This window comes from Bubalus kerabau, chromosome 7 (genome assembly GCF_029407905.1).
Source record: "Bubalus kerabau isolate K-KA32 ecotype Philippines breed swamp buffalo chromosome 7, PCC_UOA_SB_1v2, whole genome shotgun sequence".
NCBI lineage: Eukaryota > Metazoa > Chordata > Mammalia > Artiodactyla > Bovidae > Bubalus > Bubalus kerabau.
In genome coordinates this window covers 19,906,095-19,933,722 of record NC_073630.1, presented here as the reverse complement: position 1 = coordinate 19,933,722, position 27,628 = coordinate 19,906,095, and the positions used below count along the sequence as shown (strand labels likewise).

The 27,628-nt window shown below is 36.6% G+C and overlaps 1 protein-coding gene across 3 annotated transcripts in view; it reads left to right on the top strand.

Moving 5' to 3' along the window:
- LOC129657498 (sperm-tail PG-rich repeat-containing protein 2-like) overlaps positions 1 to 27,628 on the top strand; it is a 156,307-nt gene that overhangs the window by 39,014 nt on the left and 89,665 nt on the right. For all 3 annotated transcript variants that reach the window (XM_055587746.1, XM_055587745.1, XM_055587747.1), the window contains one exon: positions 2,710 to 2,821. In XM_055587746.1, the coding sequence (XP_055443721.1) occupies positions 2,710 to 2,821 (112 nt within the window). The remainder of the gene's footprint in view (positions 1 to 2,709; positions 2,822 to 27,628) is intronic.

Genomic DNA, 27,628 nt, shown 5'->3' with positions numbered 1-27,628 from the left:
ACCATTTTTTCTTTATTACTTCTTGTTTATTGATTGAGTCATAATTACTCTGGGAGATTTGATATGGTATAAAAATGGAAGTACTTGCTGGATGGGAGGGGAGTTTGGGAGAGCATAGATATGTGCAGTTACACTAGAAGTATAGTGTAATTATACTTCTCAATCCTCATCCCAATTCCCAAGAAGGCTAGTACTAAATATTGTGCTAACCATCGGACAGTGGCATTCATCTCCTGTGCTAGTAAGGTCAAGCTTAAAATCTTGAATGCTCGGCTTCAGCATTATGTGAACCAGGAACTTCCAGATGATGAAGATGGGTTTAGAAAAGGAAAAGGAACCAGAGATCGAATTGCCAACATTTGCTGTACCACAGGGAAAACTAGGGAATTCCAGAAAAACAGCTACCTCTGTTTCATTGACTGTGCCAAAACCTTTAACTATGTGGATCATAATAAACTGTGGAAAGATCATAAGAGATTGGAATACCAGACCATCTTACCTGTCTCCTGAGAAACCTATATGCGGGTCAAAAGGCAACAGTTAGAACCCTGTATGGAACAGCTGATTGGTTCAAGATTGAGAAAGGAGTATGACAGGGCTGTCTGCTGTCAGCCTGTTTGTTTAATTTATATGTTGAGCATATCCTGAGAAATGCTGGGCTGGATGAGTTACAAACTGGAATCAAGATAGGTGGGAGAAACATCAACAACCTCAGATATGCGGATTATACCACTCTAATGGCAGAAAGCAAAGAAGAACTAAGCGCCTCTTGATGAGGATGAAGGAGGAGAGTGAAAGACCTGGCTTAAAAATAAATATTAAAAAAACTAAGATCATGGCATCCAGCCCCATTACTGCATGGCAAATAGAGGGGGAAAAGGTGGAAATCGTGACAGATTTCCTCTTGGGCTCCAAAAATCACTGCGGATAGTGACTGCAGCCATGAAATCAGAAGACGTTTGCTTCTTGGCAGGAAGGCTATGACAAACCTAGACATTGTGTTGAAAAGCAGAGGCATTACTCTGCCGACAAAGGTCTGTAAAGTCAAAGCTATCATTTTCCCATTGGTCACATACACTACGAGAGCTGGACTGTAAAGAAGGTGGGGTGCCTAAGAACAGATGCCTTTGAACTGTGGTGCTGGACAAGACTCCTGAGAGTCCCTTGGACTGCAGAGGATAAAACCAGTCAATCTTAATGGAAATCAACTTTGAATACTCATTGGCAGGACTGATGCTGAAGCTGAAACTCCAGGATTTTGGTCATCTGATGCCAACAGTTGACTCATTGGGAAAGTTCCTGATGCTGGGAAACATTGAGGGCAGAAAGAGAAGAGGATGTCAGAGGATGAGATGGCTGGATGGCATCACCAATGCAGTGGACATGAATTTGGGCAACTTTGGGAGATGGTGAGGGACAGAGAAGCCTGGCATGCTGTGGTCTATGGGGTCACATGGAGTCGGACACGACTGGGCAGCTGAACAACAAGAAGAAGATACATGTAGATGAATGGTTGAGTCCCTTTGCTGTTCACCTGAAACTATCACATTGTTAATCAGCCATACTCCAATACAAAACAAAAAGTTTAAAAAATGGAAATATTTGACTATTCTAAATGGAAAGATAGGCCTATAGGTTTTTGTTTTTTTTTTTTAATTTGGGAAACAGACCTAAATGATATGTGACTCTTTTGATATCCCTAATATAAATATTTTTATCCATAAAACTATTTGAGGTTTTGAAAATGTTTGTTGAATTTCGTGTAAAAAAAATCAACGAAGTCAGCCTTTAATAGTGAACTGAGATGTTCTATGCATTGTTTAACTCATAGTAATGTGTAAACAAAAAAGTAATGACAATTATGTAACCTAAGCATTTGTTTTTCTATTATCTGTTTTATAATCTGCTTATGTTCAACATAGCTCATTGGAAATGTTTAATGTGAAACTGTTTCCCCAGAATTCTGTTTAAGAATTAGAAAAAATGTATGCCACCAAACACTTCACATATAATTATCTGCTCTAATCATTACAACCATGAGGATTGGTTATTAATATTTCTAATTACAGAAGAAGAGTCAAATCTGAAGTTTAGAGAAGTTAGGCGATTTGTGCAAGGTCATGTAGCTAGTAGGTAGCAATCTTAGGATTCACATCAGGCTGTCTGACTCCAGAGCTGTTACTCGTTGCTTACTTGGTTTATTATTCTCACTTGAGGTTGTGTAAATTTCAGGGAAAATAAGCTTCCTTTTCATTTTCAAAGATATTTCTTTATGCCTTTTTTCTGATTGTTATGTGATATAAGTAGCATTAATTGTTTTTCCCTTGGGACTTCCCCAATGGCTTAGCAGGTAGAGAATCTGCGTGCAATGCAGGAGACACAGGAGGCACAGGTTCAATCCCTGGGTCAGGAAGATCCCCTGGAGGAGGGCATGGCAACCCACTCCAGTATTCTTGCCTGGAGAATTCCATGGACAGAGGAGCCTGGCAGGCTACAGTCCATAGGGTTGCAAGGAGTTGGACATGACTAAAGTGACTTAGCACTTACTAAGGATATATTGGCTTAACAATACTCAGATGTGTTTATCATCAATAACATCTTACTGAATACTTTTTAAGCAGGAAATGTTGGTGTAAAAATATTCTCTTAGCTTATATAGACATTTATATATTGGAAATTGAGAATAAATTTTTTTCTTGGTTTTTAAAGGAAAAAGTCACCTCGTTATGAAAATGTAAACATCAAGAAAGATCAACAGCAAAATAGTTGCTCAAATCTCCGACGACTTTATGAAGTAAAAATATTGAAGGAGGAAAAAGAGGTACGTTAAAAATTAACCATTTCATCCGCTTTCTAGATTTTAAGATAATTGAATCTTAAAACAAAGTTAGAATACTCTTAGATGTACTGTACCTGGTAGGTAGTTGTCATTCAGTGAATTTTGTGGAAGGAACTGCTGCTGCTGCTGCTAAGTCACTTCAGTCGTGTCCGACTCTGTGTGACCCCATAGATGGCAGCCCACCAGGCCCCGCCATCCCTGGGATTCTCCAGGCAAGAACACTGGAGTGGGTTGCCATTTCCTTCTCCAGTGCATGAAAGTGAAAAGTGAAAGTGAAGGCGCTCAGTCGTGTCTGACTCCCAGCGACCCCATGGACTGCAGCCTGCCAGGCTCCTCTGTCCATGTGGAAGGAACTAAGGAACTGTATTTAAAATTTCCTTCAGGTGATCACTATTTCTGCTTGAGCACCTCTTGTGATTAAAAAACTCCATACCCGTGAGGTTTCTTGTTCCAGTAGTAGACTGCTCTGTTTCCTACAATTTCCTTCCTAAACTGACTTAAATTTACCTGCTTGCTGTCTTCTTAATTCTCCCTTTTCCTATGACTTCTTTTGAATCTGCCTTTAAATCTTTGCTCGTAAGGATAAATGTTCTAAATACCTTTGATTATTCTCAGTATTTAACTTCAAGATAACTTATCTTCCTTTGAGGTTATCTAGGGATCTTCAGTTTTTGACTTTTTCTCTCTTTAAAATAGGAGATTGAGAACTAAGAATAATATTCTTGGTACAGTCTGAATAGTACATAGTTTTAATTTTCATTGTTCTAGGTAGATTATATTTATTAATATAAAACTCTAAATGCCATTAATTTTTTTTTTTTGTAGCTATGCTTCAGTTTAATCATTTGGAACTTGTAGTGATAAAAACCTTGGATTTTTTGTAGTCACAGAAACCTTGGATTTTTTTAAAGTTTATATTTAAACTTAAAAACTTGAAGGTTTTAGGATAAACATTTCAAAATGGATCCATTTAGAATAAGGATAAATGATTCTCAATTGAGAAATCAGTGAGTATTTCAATAAGAATTTTCTCTGCACTTGATTTACTTGGTTTTCCCCTGAATATTGATCAGCAGTGAAAAATATTGCTTATAGAGTTATTAGAAAAAGATACATTAACAGGGAAATATAATGCAGTTGTTTTCATAGAATAATAATTATAAATCTCAAACAAGATAAAAAAAAGTGTTAATTTAGAATCATGAGAGAGATTGGTCTGCTATATTGTAATGTGTTTGTCTGGTTTTAGTATTAAGGTAATACTGACCTCATACAATGAGTTAAGAAGTATTCCTTCTACTTGTGTCCTCTGAAAGAGACTGTAGAGAATTGGTATGATTTTTCCCCCTAAATGTTTGGTAGAATTTACCAGTGAACCCATCTGGGTCTGGTACTTTTAGTTTTGGAAGGCTGTCTTGATTTCTTTAATAGATTTAGACCTATTCAGATTATCTGTTTCTTCTTATGAGAATTTGGCAGTTGAACCTTTTAAGGAAGTGGTTTGTTTCATCTTTATGGGCATAGAGTTGTTCATAACACTCCTTTATTCTTCTAATGTATATGGGGTCTATACTTATGTCTCCCCCTTCATTTCTAATATTAGTGATTTATGTCTTCTTTCATTTTTCTTAGTTTGCCAGGTGAGAGGTTTATACATTTTCATTGATTTTTTTCTCTAATTCTTAATTATAATTAATTCTTAATTTCTTTTCTTGGGTATTATTTTGGTATTTAATATTTTACTTGGGTATTTAATATTTTATTTTGTATTTGCTCTTTTAAAATTTTTTCCTAAGGTGGTAACTTAGTTGCTCATATGTGTTTTCAGTGGTATAAATCTCCCTGAAAGAGCTGTTTATCCTGTATCTCACAACTTTTGATTGTTTCTGTATTCATTTTCATTTAGTTCAAAATATTTTAAAATTTCTCTTGAGATTTCTCCTTTGACCCATGTGTTATTCAGAATTGTGATGCTTAATCTCCATGTATTTTGTGAGTCTCCATTGATCTTTCTGTTTTTGGTTTCTAACTTAGTTCTACATGGTCTGGGAGCAGATGTCGTATGATTTCTAGTCTGTTAAATTTGTGAAAGTGTGTTTATGACTCAAAACGTGGTCTATATTGGTAAATGTTCTGTGTGAGCTTGAGAAGAATGTATTCTGCTGTTGTTGGATGAAGTAGCATGTAGGTGTCAACTACATCTAGTTGACTGATGGTGTTACTGAGTTCAAGCATGTCCTTATGGATTTTATGCCCACTGGTCTGTCCACTTCTGAGAGAGGGTGCAGTCTCCAACTGTGGTAGGGAATTCATTTATTTCTCCTTGCAATTCTATCAGTTTTTGCCTCATTTAGTTGATGCTCTGTTGTTAGGTGCCTACACCTTAATGATCATTACGTCTTTTTAGAGAACTGACCCCTTTACCATTATGTAATGACCTTCTTTATCCCTGATAATTATCTTTGCTTTGAAGTATACTCTTTCTGAATAAAGAGCTTTCTCTGGTGGCTCAGATGGTAATGAATCTGCCTGCAGTGCACGTAGACCTGGGTTTGATCCCTAGGTTGGGAAGATCCCCCAGAGAAGAAAATGGCTACCCACACCAGTATTCTTGAATGGAAAATTCCATGGACAGAGGAGCCTGGTGGGCTACGGTCCATGGGGTCGCAAAGAGTTGGACACAACTGAACAACTAACACTTTCACTCTTGCTTTCTTTTGATTAGTATTTTGTATTAGTAGTATTGTGGTATATTGTCCTTTATCCATTTACTTTACATTTATATGCCTTTATATTTAAAGTGGGATTTTTGTAGACAAGGCTTACTATACAAGTATAGTGATATCTTTGATCCACTCTGAAAATCTGGCTTTTAATTAGTGCATTTAGATAGTTGACATGAATGATTATTGATATAGTTGAATTAGTATACACTTCTGTTTTCTGTTCGCCCTTATTCTTTTTTTTTTTTTTTTTTTTTTGCCTATGTTGCACAGCTTGTAAGATCTCAGGAACCTAGGCCATGGTTGTGAAAACCCAGAATCCTACCCACTAGGCCATCAAGGAGCTCCCACTTTATTGATATTTTTGTTGTACATTTTTTTCCCCTGCCTTTTGTGGCTTTAATTGAGTATTTTGTATGATTCCTTTTCTGTCCTTTCTTAGAATATAGCTTTACTTCATTTTTGACTTTTTAAGTGTTAGTTCTAGTTTATAACTAATTCTAGTCAACTTTTATTTATTTATTTTTTAAAATTTTATTTTATTTTTAAACTTTACAATATTGTATTAGTTTTGCCAAACATCGAAATGAATCCACCACAGGTATACCCGTGCTCCCCATCCTGAACCCTCTTCCCTCCTCCCTCCTCATACCCTCCCTCTGGGTCGTCCCAGTGCACCAGCCCCAAGCATCCAGTATCGTGCATCGAACCTGGACTGGCGACTCATTTCATACATGATATTATACATGTTTCAATGCCATTCTCCCAAATCTCCCCACCCTCTCCCTCTCCCTCTCCCACAGAGTCCATAAGACTGCTCTATACATCAGTGTCTCTTCTGCTGTCTCGTACACGCTAGTCAACTTTTAAATAATACTGCACTTCATCATGGGTAGTGTGAGTACCTTATAATTGAAAAAAAAAATTCTGGTTTTTCCTTTCCATTGCTTGCATCATTGTTGTCATACATTTCACTTATATTTAAGCATACAGAAACATATGCATATGTGTGTGTGTATATATATATACACATACATACTTGAATACAGTGTTGCTATTATTTTGAGCAAAATAATTATTTGAGAAAAATAATAATGGCTCTGTTAGACCCATAAAGAATAATAAAAATAAAACTTTTTGTTTTACCTTTACTTACACATGCTTCAATTCTCTTCCTTTATGCAGATTCAGATTTTGGACCTGTATTACTTTCCTTCTTTTTAAGAAACATAGCATTTCTTGTATGGCAAGTCTACTAGCAACAAATTTCATCAATTTTTGTTTGTCTAAGAAAGTATTTCTCTTTCACTTTTAAAGGATAATTTCATAGGGTGTAGAATTCTAGATTTTTTTTTTCTTTCAACACTTTATTTCACCCTACTCTCTTCTTGCTTGCAAAGTTTCTTTGGAGAAGTCAAGTGTAATTTTTGTTCCCCTTTATGTAAGGTGTTTTTTCCCTCTGGCTTCTTCCAGGATTTTTTCTTTATCTAATTCTGTATTTTGAAGACAAAATGCCTAGGTATAGTTTTTTCAACAGTTATCCTTGTTTCGGGGACATTGGTGTTCTCTGAGCTTTCTAGATCTGTGGTTTGATGTCCAACATTAATTTTGGGGAAATTCTTGGTCATTACTTTTTCACATATTTCTTATGTTCCTTTTTCTCTTTCTTCTTCTTCTTCTAGTATTACCAGTTGTTATTGTTGTTTTGTCACTAAGACATGTCTGACTCTTTTGCAATCCCATGGACTGTAGCCCACCAGGCTCCTCTGTCCATGGAATTCTCCAGGCAAGGTTACTGGAGTGGGTTGCCATTTCCTTCTCCAGTGGGATCTTCCTGACACAGGAATCTAACCCACGTCTCCTGTTTGGCAGATGGAGTCTTTACCACTGAGTCACCTGGAAAGCTCAGTACTACCATTACACATATATAAAACCTTTGGAGGTGTCTCCCAGTGTTTGGATAGTCTGTTTTGATTTTTTTTTCCAGTTTTTGTTCTCTTTGCTACTTAGTTTTGGAGGTTTCTATTGATATATCCTCAAGGCTAGAGATTGTTTTTTCAGGTTTCTCCAGTTTACTGATAAACCTACAAAGGCATTTTTCACTTGTATTCTTGTTTCTGGTCTCTGACATTTATTTTAAAATTTTTCTTTTTCTTTTAGGATTTTATCTCCCTTCTTCCATTGCTTATCTATTCTTATATTCTGTCATTTTTTTCCTGTAATGGATAAATTAGCTTATTAATCATACATATTTTAAATTCCCAATCTGATTGATTCCACCATCTCTGCTGTGCCCGGTTCCCAGTTGTGTTGCTTACTACCTCTTCTAAAGGAGTTTTTGTTTTCTAATATTTGGTGTCATTTTTTCTCGATAACTGGATGTATTAGTTAGCTTGGGTTGCTATAGAAGAATGCCATAGACGCGTGTCTTATAGGCAACAGAAATGTATTTCTTATAGTTCCGTGAGGCTGAGAAGTCTAAGATGAAGGTGCCAGCAAATTCATTGCTATTGAGGGTCTGTGTCCTACTCATAGACATCTTTTTGTTGTGTTTTTGCATAGTGGCAGGAGCAAGGGAACTGTCTGGGATTTTTTTTTTTTTAATAAAGGCACTAATTTCATTCATGAGAGCTCTACCCTCATGAGTGAATCACTTCCCAGAGGCACTGCCTTCAAATACCATCACATTGGGAGAGTAGGTTTAAATGTGTATCTTTCAGGGACAAAAGCATTAAATCTCTAGCACTTGACATGATTTATCAGGTAAAGAAACTGATGAAAATATGCCTTTCGTAATGTAGTCTGGGGAAGGAGGAGTGTTCTACAATCCTATGACTAGGTCTTAGTCTTTTAGTGAGCCCGTGTCTCTGGACTGTGAACTTCACAAATATTTCTCAGTGTTTTTCTCTCTCCTTAGCTGGAATAGAATGGCTAGTGGGGCCTGGAGTTGGGTAATTTCTTTATTTTGTGTGGAAAGCAAGACTGGATTTTTTTTTTTTCTTGTACCAAGTTTACTAGATGTGAATAATAATGCAGCAGTTTAGACTGTGGTTAATGATATTCTCCTGAGAGCAGGCTTTGTTGAGATAAACAGAGTGTTCTGGTATATTTCAAAATGATTCCTTTCCCTCTGTCTCTGCCAGAAACTTAAGGGGATTTTACTCCAGTATTTACTGTGAGAATCTAAGTTGAGCTCCTGGAGTAGATGAAAATTGTGGGGTCCTCCTCTATGACTGAGACCCTGGAGTTTTTAACTTTCTGACTTGTCTGCATGGAGCCTCCAGCAATACATCAAATATAGTTCAGATTTTCCTGCCTTGGCAGTGGTTCCCACAGTGGTTTCTACATGTAAGTTTCTGCTCTGGTAAGCTGGGACTTCTTGCGTTGGCTTGTCTGTCTCTCCAGTCTAGGGGGCAGCCATTTTGCCCTGGGTTCTCTGCTCTCTCATGGATTCAAGAAGAGTTTGATTTTTCATGCTGTTCAGGTTTTTACTTGTTGTCAGGGAAGAGTATCAACATTAAAGTTTCTTACATGTGGGACTGGAGACTGGAAGTCAGGAAACAAGTTTTTTAAACATAAAATATTTTCTGGCAATGATATCAGCAAGATGGTGAACTAGGAGTCCCAACATTCTTTATTCCCCATAAAATAGTAACACTCGATAAACAACTATATCCTGATGAAAATAGCTCTGGGAAAGCTCTGCGATGAAGACGCCACGGAGGCCTCAAGGAGCTTCAGACCTAAGGATGGTCACGTAGAAAATTGTAGAAGGCATTTTGCTTGCATGACCTCATCCCTCAGTTCATAGCTAAGTTATGAAAGACATATAGAATACTTTATCTAAAGTAAAAGTTCAATTATTAAGACAAAAGAAGAAGAAAATCACATGAGAAAGGTGATTTTCCCCATGCATTTTTGTCTCTGTGCCTAGAAAAAGATCCCCCGGGAAAGGGAGTGGGCGCTCTCTTGGAGCTGGTCTGGTTTAGGCACACCCCTGCTGCAGTGCTGCTGCCAGTGTCTGAGATGAGGCTGCACAGAGAGCCAGGGCCTTGGCTGTGCGTGGTGGGCGGCGGATCCAGCCCCGAGTGGTGAGTAGCTGAGGCTGTGGCAGGTCCTTCTCCAAGGGAGGCCTGGTAACATGAAATAGAGGCAGTTCCATCAGCTGGCTTCTACTAACTTTGTGTTTTGTTCTTGTTTCTCTTGGTATTGTTTATTTGAGATTTTTCTTGTTTCTAAGCTTGTATCACTGTAAGCGTCCCTGTTAGACCTGCTTTGGCTGCATCCCATAGGTTTTGGATTGTCGTTATTTTCATTTTCATTTGTCTCTGCTGCTGATGCTGCTGCTAAGTTGCTTCAGTTGTGTCCAACTCTGTGCGACCCCATAGACAGCAGCCCACTAGGCTCCCCCGTCCCTGGGATTCTCCCCAAGAACACTGGAGTGGGTTGCCATTTCTTTCTCCTAGGTATTTTAAGAAATTTCCTCTTTAATCTCTTCAGCGATCCATTGGTAACTCATAACATACTGTTTGTGCCCTTTACAGTTTTTTTCTTATGCTGCTGCTAAGTCGCTTCAGTCGTGTCTGACTGTGTGCGACCCCATAGACGGCAGCCCACCAGGCTCCCCCGTCCCTGGGATTCTCCAGGCAAGAACACTGGAGTGGGTTGCCATTTCCTTCTCCAATGCATGAAAGTGAAAAGTGAAAGTGAAGTCGCTCAGTCGTGTCCAACTCTTAGCGACCCCATGGACTGCAGCCCACCAGGCTCCTCCGTCCATGGGATTTTCCAAGCAAGAGTACTGGAGTGGGGTGCCATATAGTTGATTTCTAATCTCATGGTGTTGTGGTCACAAAAGATGCCTGATTTGATTTCAGTTTTCTTAAATTTACCAAGGCTTGCTTTGTGGCTGACATTACTGCTTTAAATATTTTCTCTTTATCTTTAATTTTTGCCATTTTAATTGCAATCTGCCTTGGCCTGTTCCTCTTTGAGTTAATCCTGTGTGGGACTCTTGGTGCTTCCTGGACTTTGATGTCTGTTTTCTTTCCCAGGTTAGGGAAGTTTTCATGTCTTCAGTAGTTTCTCAGGCCCTTTCTCTCTCTCTCATTCTTCTAGGACCCCTATAATGCAAATATTAATGTGTTTGATGTTGTCCCAGAGGTCTTTTAAACCACCCTCATTTCTTTTCATTCTTTTTTTCTTTCTCCTTTTCAGTGGCAGTGATTTCTATTATTCTGTCTGATCCATTTCTCTGTATCATTTAGTCTCCTCTTAATTCCTTTTAGTGTATTTTTCATTTCAGTTATTGTGTTCTTCATCTCTGATTGTTCTTATATTTTCCAACTCTTTGTTAAACACTGTGTACCTATTTTCTCAAATTCTTTGGTCATCTCTGCAATCATTACTCTGTAGTCTTTCTTGGTAGATTGCCTGTTTCCACTTTACTTAGTTCTTCTGGAATTTTATCTTGTTCCTTTCCCTGGAACATATTCATCATTGCCTCATTTTGTCTAGGTTGCAATTTTATTTTTATGTATTAGTTTTTCAATTTTATTTCTATGTATTTTTATGTACATTAGTTATGTTTCTCAACCTTGTAGAAGTGACCTTCTGTAGGGGATGTCTTATGTGTCTTAGCAGCGCAGTCTCCTCTTATCACCCAAGCTATATGCTGGAGGGGTTCCTCATATGAGGGTTGGTGTGTCCTTATTTGTAAGTGTTTGGGTAGGCTTTGCTGGCCCCTCGTCCAGTGGGTTGCCACGCCCCACCTTGTGTGGGAGCTACTGGCTGTTGTTTAGTGGAGTCTGGTCACCAGGTGGTTAGATTCAGGACCCTAGGGGACCCTGGGGCTAGTACTGCCTCAGTGGTGGGCAGTGTAGGGTTCTGAAGATTCTGGGACTGTTGCCTGCCCACTGGTGGGTGATGCCCGTTCCTGGGGTTAGTGCCAGACTCTTGGCAGGCAGAAGTGTTCCTGGAGTCTGGCGGTAGGGCCCAGGGATCTCAGAGCTTGTTTCAGACTATTTGTGTGTTTGTGGGGGTTTCTTCACACAGTTGGGTGTGGGATCTGGACAGAATGCCTGGTGGGCTGCAGTCCATGGGGCCGCTAAGAGTCAGACACGACTGAACGACTTCACTTTCACTTTTCACTTTCATGCATTGGAGAAGGAAATGTCAACCCACTCCAGTGTTCTTGCCTGGAGAACCCCAGGGACAGAGGGCTTCTGTCTATGGGGTCACACAGAGTCGGACACGACTGACACGACTTAGCAGCAGCAGCAGCAGCTCCAGGGGAGGCTCTCCAGGACTAGCAGGAAGCTCTGGCTCAGGCACTTACAGAATTACTGCTTTTTCCCTGGAGTCCACCTTGTCTCGTGGTTCCTTCTTTATGACATTAGTTGTGGAAGATCTTTCCAGGCTTTTTCCTCGATGGTTATTCTGTAGATAGTTGTGATTTTGGTGTTCTCATGAGAGGAGGTAAGCTCAAGATTTTTGTACTCCACTGTCTTGCCCCAACCTCAAAATTTACTTCTTTTTAATTTAGAGGTTTGCTTTGTTGGAAAAAATAGCTTTATTCAGATATAATTCATGTGTAATATAATTATTTAAAGTATATAATTTCATGGTTTAGTATGTTCTTAGAGTTGTACAACTCACCACAATCAATCCTAGAATATTTTAATTCACCCTAATCATTTCCACCCCCCTCCAATCCTCTTAGCTCTAGACAATCAATAATTTATTTTCTGGCTCTGTAGATTTGTTTCTCTGAACATTTTATACGTATGGAATCATACACATTTGTCCTTTATTGACTTCTTTCATTTGGCATAGTGTTCTCTAGGATGTAGCATGTATCAATGTTTTATTTCTTTTCATGGCTGAATAATATTACATTGTATGGAAATACCACATTTTGTTTATCCATTTATTAGTATACACACATTTGAGTCATAATCACTTTTTGGTTAAGAAGAAAAGTAGTAAGTATAGCAATATGTTAAGTGAAAGCATAAGAATAAAGCCATGAACATTTGTGTATGAGTCTTGTATGGACATATATTTTCAATTCTTTTGGATAGGTGTAGAATTGCTGTGTAATACTGTAATTATAACTTTTTGTGGTACAAACAGGTGCACTATTTTATATTGTGACCACTAAAATATGAAGGTTCTAATTTCTTTCCACCATTGCAGCACTTGCTATAGTTTTTCTGTTTGATTATGGCCATCCTAGTGGGTGTGAAGTGATATATTTTTGCATTTTTGATTTACATTTCCTAAACATTAATAGTGATGGACAGGGAGGCCTGGTGTGCTGCGATTCATAGGGTCGCAAAGAGTTGGACACGACTGAGCGACTGAACTGACTAAAACATTAATGATATTGAGTATCTTTTCATACACTTATTGGTCACTTGTATATCTTCCTTAGAGAAATGTCTAATTAGACTTTTCCCATTTAAAATTTTTATTTTCTTTTTGTTACTGACTTTTAGGAGTTCTGTTAATTTGATTTGTTTTTCTCTCAATTTATGATTAATTTGAATAACATATACAAGAAATAATTTATTTCTTGTATATGAAATCTTTTTTAAAAATGTATTTATCTTATGTCCCCAGTTAAACCATTATTCTTAGAGAACAGGGATCTTTCATTGCACTTTCTTTTTTTTTGTATTCCTATAGTTAGTGGAGTAAGATACATAATGTTTTTTGAATGAATGATTACAAATTTGAAAAATGTGCAGTTTTATTTTATTTTTTAACTTTACAATATTGTATTGGTTTTGCCATATATCAACATGAATCTGCCACAGGTATACACGTGTTCCCCATCCTGAACCCTCCTCCCTCCTCCCTCCCCGTACCTGCAGTTTTATTTTAAAATATGAATTTAGAGAAAGAATTCTAAGGTTTTCTTTTGCTTCCCATTTATAATATTGCCTTAGATGGATAAATTTTAAAGCAATAAAATAATTAGGCAAGTAAATGCTCTAATGTCCTTGGATGTAAATATTTTCTGATGGTACAGCAAAATACAATATATAATAATATGAATTGTTGTTGTTTGGTCGCTAAGTCATGTCAGACTCTTTTGTGACCCCATAGACTGTAGCCCTCCTCTGTCCATGGGATTTCCCAGGTAAGAATACTAGAGTGGGTTGCCATTTCCTTCTGCAAGGGATCTTCTTGACCCAGTGATCGAACCCCCATCTCCTGCATTGGTAGGGGGATTCTTTACCACTAAGCCACCTGGGAAACCCAATAATATGAATATAAACATGAATATTCATAACTCAAATATAAATATGATAATATGAATGATTGTGATTTTTGTTTATTATATCCTTGGAATCTATTTAATTCGGTTGTATGCACAATATTATTACAATATATCTTTTGAATTTATTCTGGCATTTGACTCTACTGATAAATTCTGTTAAGAAATACAAATATATCTCTAATGGTTTTGTAATTCTGTGAATACCCTAAAAACACCCGAGTTGTACATTTTACTGGATAAATTATATAAGATATAATGTACAAAATTATATCTCAGTATGCTGGGAGGGATTGGGGGCAGGAGGAGAAGGGGACGACAGAGGATGAGATGGCTGGATGGCATCACTGACTCGATGGATTTGAGTCTGGGTGAACTCTGGGAGTTGGTGATGGACAGGGAGGCCTGGCATGCTGCGATTCATGGGGTTGCGAAGAGTCGGACACGACTGAGCGACTGAACTGAACTGAACTGATAGCTGATATATACATGAGAAAAGAAAAGAAATCCAAATATTAACTTTTATTCAACCTGAATGTTTTCCACAGGAATATGTCTTGCCTTTGGCAATGAAAATTCTTGTTAGTATTATCTTTAATATTAACGAAGTCTTTAATATACATAAATACTTAAGTTATTTCTATTGAGATTCTTTGACTTGGTAATAAAAGACTTAAGAAATTACTGTAAATAGCTCCTGACCAGTTAAAAATCTGAGTAAAATTTCACTGAAATGAAGTCACTCAGTCATGTCTGACTCTTTGCAACACCATGGACTATAGCCTACTAGGCTCCTCTGTCCATGGGATTTTCCAGGCAAGAATACTGGAATGGGTTGCCATTTCTTTTTTCAAAATTTCACTAGGTGGCGCCAATAGTTTGAGTCTTTATTGACAGAAAACCTTGTTTATTTGTTAATTTCCCATATTCCTTAAAATAAATGGTTAAAAATTATGTGGTATGAAAATTTGCCTTGTAGTTACCCTGAGCAAACCTAAATTGGAAGTTTTATTTGTTTGGAAGTTCTGCCAGATAGAAATAACTTGGAACCATATATTTAAAAATGTTATTTAAATTCTAGTTGCAGACTGAGTTATAGATTTTTCATTTCTTTTATCTATCAATATATAAATTTATGAAAACTGTTAGAATTTTAAAGTTATTTTAAAGTTGTAATTAATAAACTTGGTTTTCCTATAGATTAGAATATACCTAAAAATAATGTACTTGTCTGAAGTAAATATTAGGTAGAAACATCTACCTAAGATATTAGATAGAAATCTTCCAGTAGAAAGTTGTAGTTTGAAATAAGTAAAAATATGCTAAAAAGATTAATAACGACATAAGCGGCAGAAATAATATGTAGCCTTTGGTGACTACTTTTGAAGTCCGTCATTACAATAATTCTAATGATTTTCTTTTAGGGTGAATGGTTCCATATTTCTGACCCAAAATTTCACCTTTTCATTTTTCTTTGCTAGCCTTTAATATTTATTAAACTACCTGATTAGTGGGCATTATAACAGATACTTGGTAATTTATTGCAGCTAGCAGTATGTAGTGGTTATCTTGAAAGAAATGAACTTTGAGGATAAACATTTAGGAAGATTTGCAGAAAATTATTTTCTCCCCAAACACAAATTAATTGTTTGAATTATGGTTGCTGTATCTAGAAATCTGAGTGATCACTTTTCTTATTTTTTAAGATATCTTTTCCAAGTTTTAAGTTATGGATTTCAAAGAGAAAAAAAAAGATGTCAAGAAAGGTTGGAGGAAAAGAGAATCATTAAAATATGAACTGAGAAAATTGTGTGAGAAAAGCAGTGAAGTTGAAGTTGGAAACATTTTTTTAAAAATTTCTTAAACAGTAATTCAGAATCTTTTAAAAGAGCATCTTTCTTCAAGTGTAATTGTATAATAGTTTGTACTATCATTAGTGAGTATATATATCATTCAGTATATATCATTATATACTGAAGTCATATTTGTGGTAAAAATGTAAGAACTATGTAAAATAAATAAAGCATTCTTAGATTTATTTGTATTTTAGTGGTAAAGAGTTCAGGTTTTAGAAACACACTGCAATTTCTTGCTCCATTACAACTAGTTGTGTGAACTTGGGCAACTGACTTTGCCATTCTAAGACTATATACTTTTCCTTCTAAATCTCTAAAGTATGAATAATAATATATATAAAGATGTCATTGTGAAAATTCAGTGAAATGTGATCACTCACACACACACTGCTTAATACAGTGTTTGGCATTTGATCGGAGAAGGCAATGGCACCCCACTCCAGTACTCTTGCCTGGAAAATCCCATGGACAGAGAAGGCTGGTAGGCTGCAGTCCATGGGGTCGCTAAGAGTCGGACACGACTGAGTGACTTCACTTTTTTTTTTGGCATTTGATAATACCATGCTGTGGCTAGAAAGATGATGAATATTACGAAGTTTTCTGAATCAAAGGACTTACACATTGATGGATGATACAAATATATAAAGAATTATAAAATTATATCCAAATAAGGTACAGTGAGGCTTCAGAAGAGAAAGTCGTTGATTCTGCTTGGGGAATGACACAAGTCAGGAAAGAATTCTAAAATGTGTTTGTGTTTTGAGTAATGAGTAGGTGTTTGTCAAATGGAGTAGAACATTATACGTAAAGAGGATGTGCAAAGCCATGAAGTTTCAAGCAAAGCAGTTTTTATCTGGGTGATAATGAACTAGTATATTTTAAATGGAAGATTCATGAACAGTTTTGTAATTTCAGGAAAATAGGACAGTAAGCTGTGAATCAAATGGATGGAATGTGGGGAAAGGGAGGACAGGAGAAGTCATGATGATATGTAGTGATTCACATAGTGGATGGCTGTGTTGAGATAGTGAAATGAGAGGGTAGTGATATATACCTGGCTGTTAGCATTGATTTTTATCTGGTGGTTAATTTGATATGGGAAGATGACTGGCAAAGTTGAGGATGACATAGATTTCTCATTTAAAATGCTGGATAAATGGCGTTGTACAGAGAGAAAATATAGAAAGAAAGCTTACTACACTGTGTGTGTGTGTGTGTGTGTGTGGATCACATTCTTTTATGCATCTATTTGTTATATAGGTAGAAATGTTTTGAAGATAGTAGAAAATTTAGAAAAATTTGGACTGGAGATTTAGGAATTAGTCTTTGGGTTAGTTATATAATCCATAAAAGGTGAGGATTGATTGATAGCATTTAATGGATAAATGGAGGAAAAGGGATTTAAGAAAGGAACTAGGAGGATTAAAAATGGTAGGGACAAAATATGGAGGAGTGATCTCACAGGAGCCAGATGAGGATTGTATTTCAAGAAAGTAGCTGCCACCTGTCTTATATACTTTGGATAAGTTAACAAAGATAACTGAAAATGGTCCCCTGAACTTTGCAGAATTTTGAGATCAGTGGTTGCTTTAGTAAAGCATTTCTGATGGACTAAGTTGAAGATAGCAGGCTGGTGGTGGATTGAAGAATGGATCGATGGGAAAAAATAGGATCCTATGAATGTGTCTAAAATGAAAGGCAGAGATAAGCTTTTATTCAGTTTTTTTTGGTTCCCTAAAGGAAAGACACTATAATTATCTGCATATGCTATTTACTTTTTGTTAATTTAGGTTTATTGCCAAGATAAAAGCTAGGTTAATGATTTTAAATAACCTGATAATAATTAGGTTATTAATATTTTAATTCAAGAAGCATTTATAGAAGTGAGTATTGTATGCTTAGCATTACACTAGCTGCCTTAGGACTTTGGCAGGTTAAGAAAAAAGAAGTTTATTTTTTATTTGCCTTTGGAGACACAAGTTATGTAGAAGAAACTATTAGAGAAAAATGTATGGTATTCCCTCTAACATTTGCTGAATGAATGAATGACATTAATCTATGAAGGCTGAAAACAGGGTGTGTGTGAAATACGGAGATATACAGAGTGGTGTTGTGTAGTCACTAAGTCATGTCTGACTCTTTTGTGACCCCATGGACTGTAGCCTACCAGGCTCCTCTGTCCATGGGATTTTCCAAGCAAGAATACTCGAGTTGGGTGCCATTTCCTTCTCCAGGGATATAGAGAGTGAGATGGGCCTTAATACTTCTTATCTTGATATGCAAAACTGTTACAATCTGACCCTTTACTACTCCAACTGCACATATCATAATTCTTCTACATGCATTCAGGACTTTAGTCATATTGAACTGTCCCCTCAGCCCCTACCTCTCTCCCTCTGCATAAGCTAGTCTTTTCCCTGCAGTGCTCCCTTTCTCTTCATGCAGCTGACTCCCAGTCATCAGTGAGATTCTTCTCCTAGTTATCTATGCATACCTCAATCATGGCATTTATCATACTATATTATAATTGTCTGTTTCTGCCAAACCATGCCATTCTTGAGGGATTACATCTTATTGAATTTAAATCCCTAACGTATTGTAGATTAAAAGAATTATTGAATGAAGGAAAAAATCACGTTAAACTGTCTCTTAAAGCAAATACTGGAGAACAGATCGATGGAGAGTAAGCAGATGAGGACATTTTGAGTAGAAATAGAAAACATAACATTTGTTTAGCTGGCAGACTAGTCTAAGTGAGATTGTTTTAGTGAGTACTGAGAGAGCTCTAAAGATGGAAATAATGGAGGGCTTTAATGCAAGCTGGAAATGTCCAGATTCCACAGAAATTATAATAGTCATTCTTCAGCAGGAAAATGTAGAAAAGTTTTCAGGTTGTTTATTCTGATAGTTGTATATTTTACAGACTCCCCTTTTCAAATCTAATCTGTTCCTAAAAACATATTGGATAGCAAATACTTGGGTAGCAGGAACATGTGTTTTGTTTTTTTTTTTTTGAGTGCCTTCTGGTTTTTATTTGTTTCCAGTTGAATTTGGAAATTTAAAGTGAATTAGAAAGGTTGATGTTTTGTTATTTTATGTGACAAAAAATAATACAACCAACCCTGCAAAATTGTACATCAATTTCCCAAGACACTCTTAAACGGCTACATAACAGTCACACAAGAATTTCAGCAAAGTATTTAAAACACCAGTCACCTAATTAAGGAAAAAATGCATTTATTGAGGACATTGATATGTAGACAATAATACTGTTCTGTATCAAATATTACTTTTTAAGTTGCAAAAGCCTATTCTGTATTAGTGAATAAATAGTATAATAGTATGTTATAGGTACTAAAAGTATCTAAATTTTCTGGATTGATTGTATCCTTAGCCACCTGGCAAAAGCACAATCTGGGACCAGTGAAGTGCTAAGCTTGGGGAGCATGGGAAGGGTGGGAGGGAGTGGGAATGTGCTGAGTACAGTAAGGTGCTCTAAACCAAACAGTAGTGATCACATTAGCATAAGATAGGGATTGCATTGAATCTATGGATTGCTTTGGGTAGTATACTCATTTTCACTATCTTGATTCTTCCAATACATGAACACGGTATATTTCTCCATCTATTAGTGTCCTCTTTGATTTCTTTCACCAGTGTTTTATAGTTTTCTATATATAGGTCTTTAGTTTCTTTAGGTAGATATATTCCTAAGTATTTTATTCTTTTCGTTGCAATGGTGAATGGAATTGTTTCCTTAATTTCTCTTTCTGTTTTCTCATTATTAGTGTATAGGAATGCAAGGGATTTCTGTGTGTTGATTTTATATCCTGCAACTTTACTATATTCATTGATTAGCTCTAAAAATTTTCTGGTGGAGTCTTTAGGGTTTTCTATGTAGAGGATCATGTCATCTGCAAACAGTGAGAGTTTTACTTCTTCTTTTCCAATTTGGACTCCTTTTCTTTCTTTTTCTGCTCTGACTGCTGTGGCCAAAACTTCCAAAGCTATGTTGAATAGTAGTGGTGAAAGTGTGAACCCTTGTCTTGTTCCTGACTTTAGGGGGAAATGCTTTCAAAATGAAGTGAAGTAGATGATCTTTGTTGTGGACTGAGGTTTTTTGATTTGCTAAATCTTGTTATTCTTAGTATATTAAAAAAAATGGAGAGTTCTTTTTTGCATCAGTATTTTTTAAAATGTCTTTTCTGATTCTCCTTTCATTAAAGCCAAAAACACTAAAAAACTATAGTATGAACTTTGTGAATGTCCAATTTGGGTTTGAATTCTATTTTAATGTTTGTTAGCTGTAAAGCCTTGGGCAAATTGTTCAACTATTATGAGACTCTTTTATAAAATAGAGACTATCTCATAGTTTGTTTTAAGAGTTAATTTGAAACATGTAAAATATCATGTATGAAACGAGTTGCCAGTCCAGGTTCGATGCACGATACTGGATGCTTGGGGCTGGTGCACTGGGACGACCCAGAGGGATGGAATGGGGAGGGAGGAGGGAGGGGGGTTCAGGATGGGGAACACATGTATACCTGTGGCGAATTCATTTTGATATTTGGCAAAACTAATACAGTTATGTAAAGTTTAAAAATAAAATAAAAAAGAGTTAATTTGAACAGTGAAGGAGGTATGCTTAGTAGAGTACTTATTATAGTGATAAATACCTAGTACTCAAATATTATTTTTTTGTAAAAATAAAAACACAGCACATTTAAAGTCTAAGTACATGCAAAACTTTTCTTTTGGATTGTACCCTATTGATACATCTTCATTTAACTTTAGTAAAAGTAATATATTGGGTTTTTATAGTTAAAATTTTTTTTTCTCTATTCATCTGAGCCATTACCTACCCCTCCCCCAAATTATTTTGTCTTTATGCTGTAACAAAGTATTTATAAAAGGAACATGAGTTCTGTGATAACCATAGCAGTTTTGTTCATTGTTGTGTATATTCCCCAAGCTGGTGACAACCCAATGTTTATCAATATGTGAGTGGAAAAATAAATTGTGAATATTTATACAGCATAATAGTATTTAGCAATAGAAAGAGCTAACCATGGAATGACTTATTCACAAAACTTCATGGTGAATCTCAGAATTATCCTCCTGAGCAAAAGAAACCTGATACTAAAACAATACTATATGATTCTATTTGTATAAAACTCGAGAAAGGACAAATTAACTGAAAACAAATTAGGTCTTGCCTGTGTCCTGCAGTAGAAGAAATATCTGGAAGGTGGTACATGAAAACTTTTGCAGTGATAGAAATATTCTATACCTTGATTATGGTGATGGTTACAGAAGTTTTGGATCTTTTAAAACTCAAGAGTTTACATTGAAAATGGGTGTATTATATTGTTAGTAAATGATATTGTAGTGTAAATTATATGATTTATATAGTTCACTGGAATGTAAACTGTGAGAAGGCATAGATTTTTTTTGTTGTTGTTGTTGTTCATTGTGATGTATCCCTACTTCCTAGAATGGTCTTTTTGTGTATTTGATGAGTGAATTGATAAATCTGATAGACATTTAAATTCAATAAGCTATGAGCATTTCCTTTTCAGTATTTTTTCCTACAGTCTTTTTTCCACTTGTTAGTCTTGTCTGTTTTTCATATAATAATGTATTAGTTCATATTTTCCAAGAACTTCTATGAATAAAAGGATCCAACTCCACTAAAAATCTTCTTGACCTATTCAAAGTAAAGCGAAATTTTTATCAGTATATTTTTATCAATGATTTAGAAAGAAGAAATTAATGATATCCCTAAATACTTATGTAAGAGGAGTTCTTGTCACCAGGATTAAAATCCACAGAAGACTCACATTCTCTGATATGAGAACTTTGCAACCATGTATTTAGTCATGCTCCCAGAGCTTCCCTGGTAACTCAGACAGTAAAGAAGTCTTCCTGCAATGCAGGAGACCAGGCTTTGATCCCTGAGTCAGGAACATGCCCTGGAGAAGGGAATGGCAACCCACTCCAGTATTCTTGCCTGGAGAATTCCATGGACAGAGGAGCCTGGTGGGTTATAGTTCATGGAGTTGTAAAGAGTTAAACACAACTGAGTGACTAACACTTTAACTTTCTTAGAGCTAAGGGGACCTAGTAGAGGGCAACAGCCTTGAGAGCCAAGGCAAAGCTATAAATGTGGTCAAGGAAGCATCTAAAATGTAGATAAGGAAGACAGGGAAAATTCAAAGGTGTCAGATTATTAGGTCTAAAGAATGGGGTTAGATTATAGGTAGGAAAGAGAGGGAACAGCTCAGAATCTGGGAAGGTCAATATTAGGTTGGTAAAATAGTAAGAGATGGTTTAGGCAGAGAGAGCAGAACACAAATAGTGTGAACATGTTGATGCCCATATTTGTGCACATTTGGCTGTGTGTTTTAAAGATGAACATAATGTCTTAAAGGCTAGATTACATATTACTCCACTGAACTTGGACTTCACCTTCTTTTTTCAAAAGCACAAACTCACCAGCCTGTTTTCCAATGTTTCCAACTCTGTCATTTCACTTGTAATGGGCCTCCTTTGTTGATATCCCATTATACATGCTCTTATACCTGTATACACCTCTGTGTGTAAAATCTCTGAGCCATGATACATCCCATCCCCTTCAGTGAGTAATTGGAAGACACTTAAGATTTTCTGGGTCTCTCGGGAATGCAAATAATTCTAAATTTACAGAGTCAGCGATTTGTCTTGGAAAAATGTAGTTTGTAATTACTTCGATTTCTGTGCATCATTAGAGAATTGTCCTAGGAAAGTGAAAGGTTTCAGTTCTGTCCTGATATCATAGAAGCCAACTGAAAATTTCTGCAACCCTTCTCTCCCATTAATGGCTTTCTGCTGTCGGCCCCTAGAGTGTATACTTTTCTGGTCTGTAAATCCATCAAGTAATCTATTACCCTTAGTCAATTATGGTATTAATAAACCAGAATATCCGATTATAATTAAACTGGAATTCCATATACATCAGAATGGACCTTCATTCCTGGTGAACTCTTGTTGTGGGAACATTCTGTCACCACAGCCCCTGAAGCTCATGCCTTCATGATTGTGTACAGGGGGCTGTGGTGTCAGATATCAGGAGACATCTTGCAGATAATTGCAGAGTGAGAGCCACTGCAAGTTTAAGTGGGCCATTCAGAGCAGCTTTGAAGAGATGTTACAGATTGCTGTCAGATCTACTCTTTATTTTTTTTAATTTAATTTTATTTTTAAACTTTACATAATTGTATTAGTTTTGCCAAATATCAAAATGAATCCGCCACAGATATACATGTGTTCCCCATCCTGAACCCTCCTCCCTCCTCCCTCCCCATACCCTCCCTCTGGGTCGTCCCAGTGCACCAGCCCCAAGCATCCAGTATCGTGCATCGAACCTGGACTGGCAACTCGTTTCATACATGGTATTTTACATGTTTCAATGCCATTCTCCCAAATCTTCCCACCCTCTCCCTCTCCCACAGAGTCCATAAGACTGTTCTATACATCAGTGTCTCTTTTGCTGTCTCCTACACAGGGTTATTGTTACCATCTTTCTAAATTCCATATATATGTGTTAGTATACTGTATTGGTGTTTTTCTTTCTGGCTTACTTCACTCTGTATAATAGGCTCCAGTTTCATCCACCTCATTAGAACTGACTCAAATGTATTCTTTTTAATGGCTGAGTAATACTCCATTATGTATATGTACCATAGCTTTCTTATGCATTCATCTGCTGATGGACATCTAGGTTGCTTCCATGTCCTGGCTATTATAAACAGTGCTGCGATGAACATTGGGGTACACGTGTCTCTTTCCCTTCTGGTTTCCTCAGTGTGTATGCCCAGCCGTGGGATTGCTGGATCATAAGGCAGTTCTATTTCCAGTTTTTTTTAAGGAATCTCCACACTGTTCTCCATAGTGGCTGTACTAGTTTGCATTCCCACCAACAGTGGAAGAGGGTTCCCTTTTCTCCACACCCTCTCCAGCATTTATTACTTGTAGACTTTTGGATTGCAGCCATTCTGACTGGTGTGAAATGGTACCTCATAGTGGTTTTGATTTGCATTTCTCTGATAATGAGTGATGTTGAGCATCTTTTCATGTGTTTGTTAGCCATCTGTATGTCTTCTTTGGAGAAATGTCTATTTAGTTCTTTGGCCCATTTTTTGATTGGGTCATATATTTTTCTGGAGTTGAGCTCTAGGAGTTGCTCGTATATTCTCAAGATTAGTTGTTTGTCAGTTGCTTCATTTGCTATTATTTTCTCCCATTCTGAAGGCTGTCTTTTCACCTTGCTAATAGTTTCCTTTGTTGTGCAGAAGCTTTTAAGGTTAATTAGGTCCCATTTGTTTATTTTTGCTTTTATTTCCAATATTCTGGGAGGTGGGTCATAGAGGATCCTGCTGTGATGTATGTCAGAGAGTGTTTTGCCTATGTTCTCCTCTAGGAGTTTTATCGTTTCTGGTCTTACGTTGAGATCTTTAATCCATTTTGAGTTTATTTTTGTGTATGGTGTTAGAAAGTGTTCTAGTTTCATTCTTTTACAAGTGGTTGACCAGTTTTCCCAGCACCACTTGTTAAAGAGATTGTCTCAAATCCATTGTATATTCTTGCCTCCTTTGTCAAAGATAAGGTGTCCATATGTGCGTGGATTTATCTCTGGGCTTTCTATTTTGTTCCATTGATCTATATTTCTGTCTTTGTGCCAGTACCATACTGTCTTGATAACTGTGGCTTTGTAGTAGAGCCTGAAGTCAGGCAGGTTGATTCCTCCAGTTCCATTCTTCTTTCTCAAGATCGCTTTGGCTATTCAAGGTTTTTTGTATTTCCATACAAATTGTGAAATTATTTGTTCTAGCTCTGTGAAGAATACTGTTGGTAGCTTGATAGGGATTGCATTGAATCTATGGATTGCTTTGGGTAGTATACTCATTTTCACTATATTGATTCTTCCAATCCATGAACATGGTATATTTCTCCATCTGTTAGTGTCCTCTTTGATTTCTTTCACCAGTGTTTTATAGTTTTCTATATATAGGTCTTTAGTTTCTTTAGGTAGATATATTCCTAAGTATTTTATTCTTTCCGTTGCAATGGTGAATGGAATTGTTTCCTTAATTTCTCTTTCTGTTTTCTCATTATTAGTGTATAGGAATGCAAGGGATTTCTGTGTGTTGATTTTATATCCTGCAACTTTACTATTGTCATTGATTAGTTCTAGTAATTTTCTGGTGGAGTCTTTAGGGTTTTCTATGTAGAGGATCATGTCATCTGCAAATAGTGAGAGCTTTACTTCTTCTTTTCCAATTTGGATTCCTTTTATTTCTTTTTCTGCTCTGATTGCTGTGGCCAAAACTTCCAAAACTATGTTGAATAGTAATGGTGAAAGTGTGCACCCTTGTCTTGTTCCTGACTTTAGAGGAAATGCTTTCAATTTTTCACCATTGAGGATAATGTTTGCTGTGGGTTTGTCATATATAGCTTTTATTATGTTAAGGTATGTTCCTTCTATTCCTGCTTTCTGGAGAGTTTTTATCATAAATGGATGTTGAATTTTGTCAAAGGCTTTCTCTGCATCTATTGAGATAATCATATGGTATTTATTTTTCAATTTGTTAATGTGGTGTATTACATTGATTGATTTGCGGATACTGAAGAATCCTTGCATCCCTGGGATAAAGCCCACTTGGTCATGGTGTATGATCTTTTTAATGTGTTGTTGGATTCTGATTGCTAGAATTTTGTTAAGGATTTTTGCATCTATGTTCATCAGTGATATTGGCCTGTAGTTTTCTTTTTTTGTGGGATCTTTGTCAGGTTTTGGTATTAGGGTGATGGTGGCCTCATAGAATGAGTTTGGAAGTTTACCATCCTCTGCAATTTTCTGGAAGAGTTTGAGCAGGATAGGTGTTAGCTCTTCTCTAAATTTTTGGTAGAATTCAGCTGTGAAGCCGTCTGGACCTGGGCTTTTGTTTGCTGGAAGATTTTTGATTACAGTTTCAATTTCCGTGCTTGTGATGGGTCTGTTAAGATTTTCTATTTCTTCCTGGTCGAGTTTTGGAAAGTTGTACTTTTCTAAGAATTTGTCCATTTCCTCCACGTTGTCCATTTTATTGGCATATAATTGTTGATAGTAGTCTCTTATGATCCTTTGTATTTCTGTGTTGTCTGTTGTGATCTCTCCATTTTCATTTCTAATTTTATTGATTTGATTTTTCTCCCTTTGTTTCGTGATGAGTCTGGCTAATGGTTTGTCTATTTTATTTATCCTTTCAAAAAACCAGCTTTTGGTTTTGTTGATTTTTGCTATTGTCTCTTTTGTTTCTTTTGCATTTATTTCTGCTCTAAGTTTTAAGATTTCTTTCCTTCTACTAACCCTGGGGTTCTTCATTTCTTCCTTTTCTAGTTGCTTTAGGTGTAGAGTTAGGTTATTTATTTGACTTTTTTCTTGTTTCTTGAGGTGTGCCTGTATTGCTATGAACTTTCCCCTTAGGACTGCTTTTACAGTGTCCCACAGGTTTTGGGTTGTTGTGTCTTCATTTTCATTCATTTCTATGCAAATTTTGATTTCTTTTTTGATTTCTTCTGTGATTTGTTGGTTATTCAGCAGCGTGTTGTTCAGCCTCCATATGTTGGAATTTTTAATAGTTTTTCTCCTGTAATTGAGATCTAATCTTACTGCATTGTGGTCAGAAAAGATGCTTGGAATGATTTCTATTTTTTTGAATTTACCAAGGCTAGATTTATGGCCCAGGATGTGATCTATCCTGGAGGAGGTTCCATGTGCGCTTGAGAAGAAGGTGAAATTCATTGTTTTGGGATGAAATGTCCTATAGATATCTATTAGGTCTAACTGGTCTATTGTATCGTTTAAAGTTTGTGTTTCCTTGTTAATTTTCTGTTTAGTTGATCTATCCATAGGTGTGAGTGGGGTATTAAAGTCTCCCACTATTATTGTGTTATTGTTAATTTCTCCTTTCATACTTGTTAGCATTTGTCTTACATACTGCGGTGCTTCCGTGTTGGGTGCATATATATTTATAATTGTTATATCTTCTTCTTGGATTGATCCTTTGATCATTATGTAGTGACCTTCTTTGTCTCTTTTCACAGCCTTTGTTTTAAAGTCTATTTTATCTGATATGAGTATTGCTACTCCTGCTTTCTTTTGGTCCGTATTTGCATGGAAAATCTTTTTCCAGCCCTTCACTTTCAGTCTGTATGTGTCCCCTGTTTTGAGGTGGGTCTCTTGTAGACAACATATGTAGGGGTCTTGTTTTTGTATCCTTTCAGCCAGTCTTTGTCTTTTGGTTGGGGCATTCAACCCATTTACGTTTAAGGTAATTACTGATAAGTATGATCCCGTTGCCATTTACTTTATTGTTTTGGGTTTGAATTTATACACCGTTTTTGTGTTTCCTGTCTACAGAATATCCTTTAGTATTTGTTGGAGAGCTGGTTTGGTGGTGCAGAATTCTCTCAGCTTTTGCTTGTCTGAAAAGCTTTTGATTTCTCCTTCATACTTGAATGAGATCCTTGCTAGGTACAATAATCTGGGCTGTAGGTTATTTTCTTTCATCATTTTAAGTATGTCTTGCCATTCCCTCCTGGCTTAAAGAGTTTCTATTGAAAGATCAGCTGTTATCCTTATGGGTATTCCCTTGTGTGTTATTTGTTGTTTTTCCCTTGCTGCTTTTAATATTTGTTCTTTGTGTTTGATCTTTGTTAATTTGATTAATATGTGTCTTGGGGTGTTTCGCCTTGGGTTTATCCTGTTTGGGACTCTCTGGGTTTCTTGGACTTGGGTGATTATTTCCTTCCCCATTTTAGGGAAGTTTTCAACTATTATCTCCTCAAGTATTTTCTCATGGTCTTTCTTTTTGTCTTCTTCTTCTGGGACCCCTATGATTCGAATGTT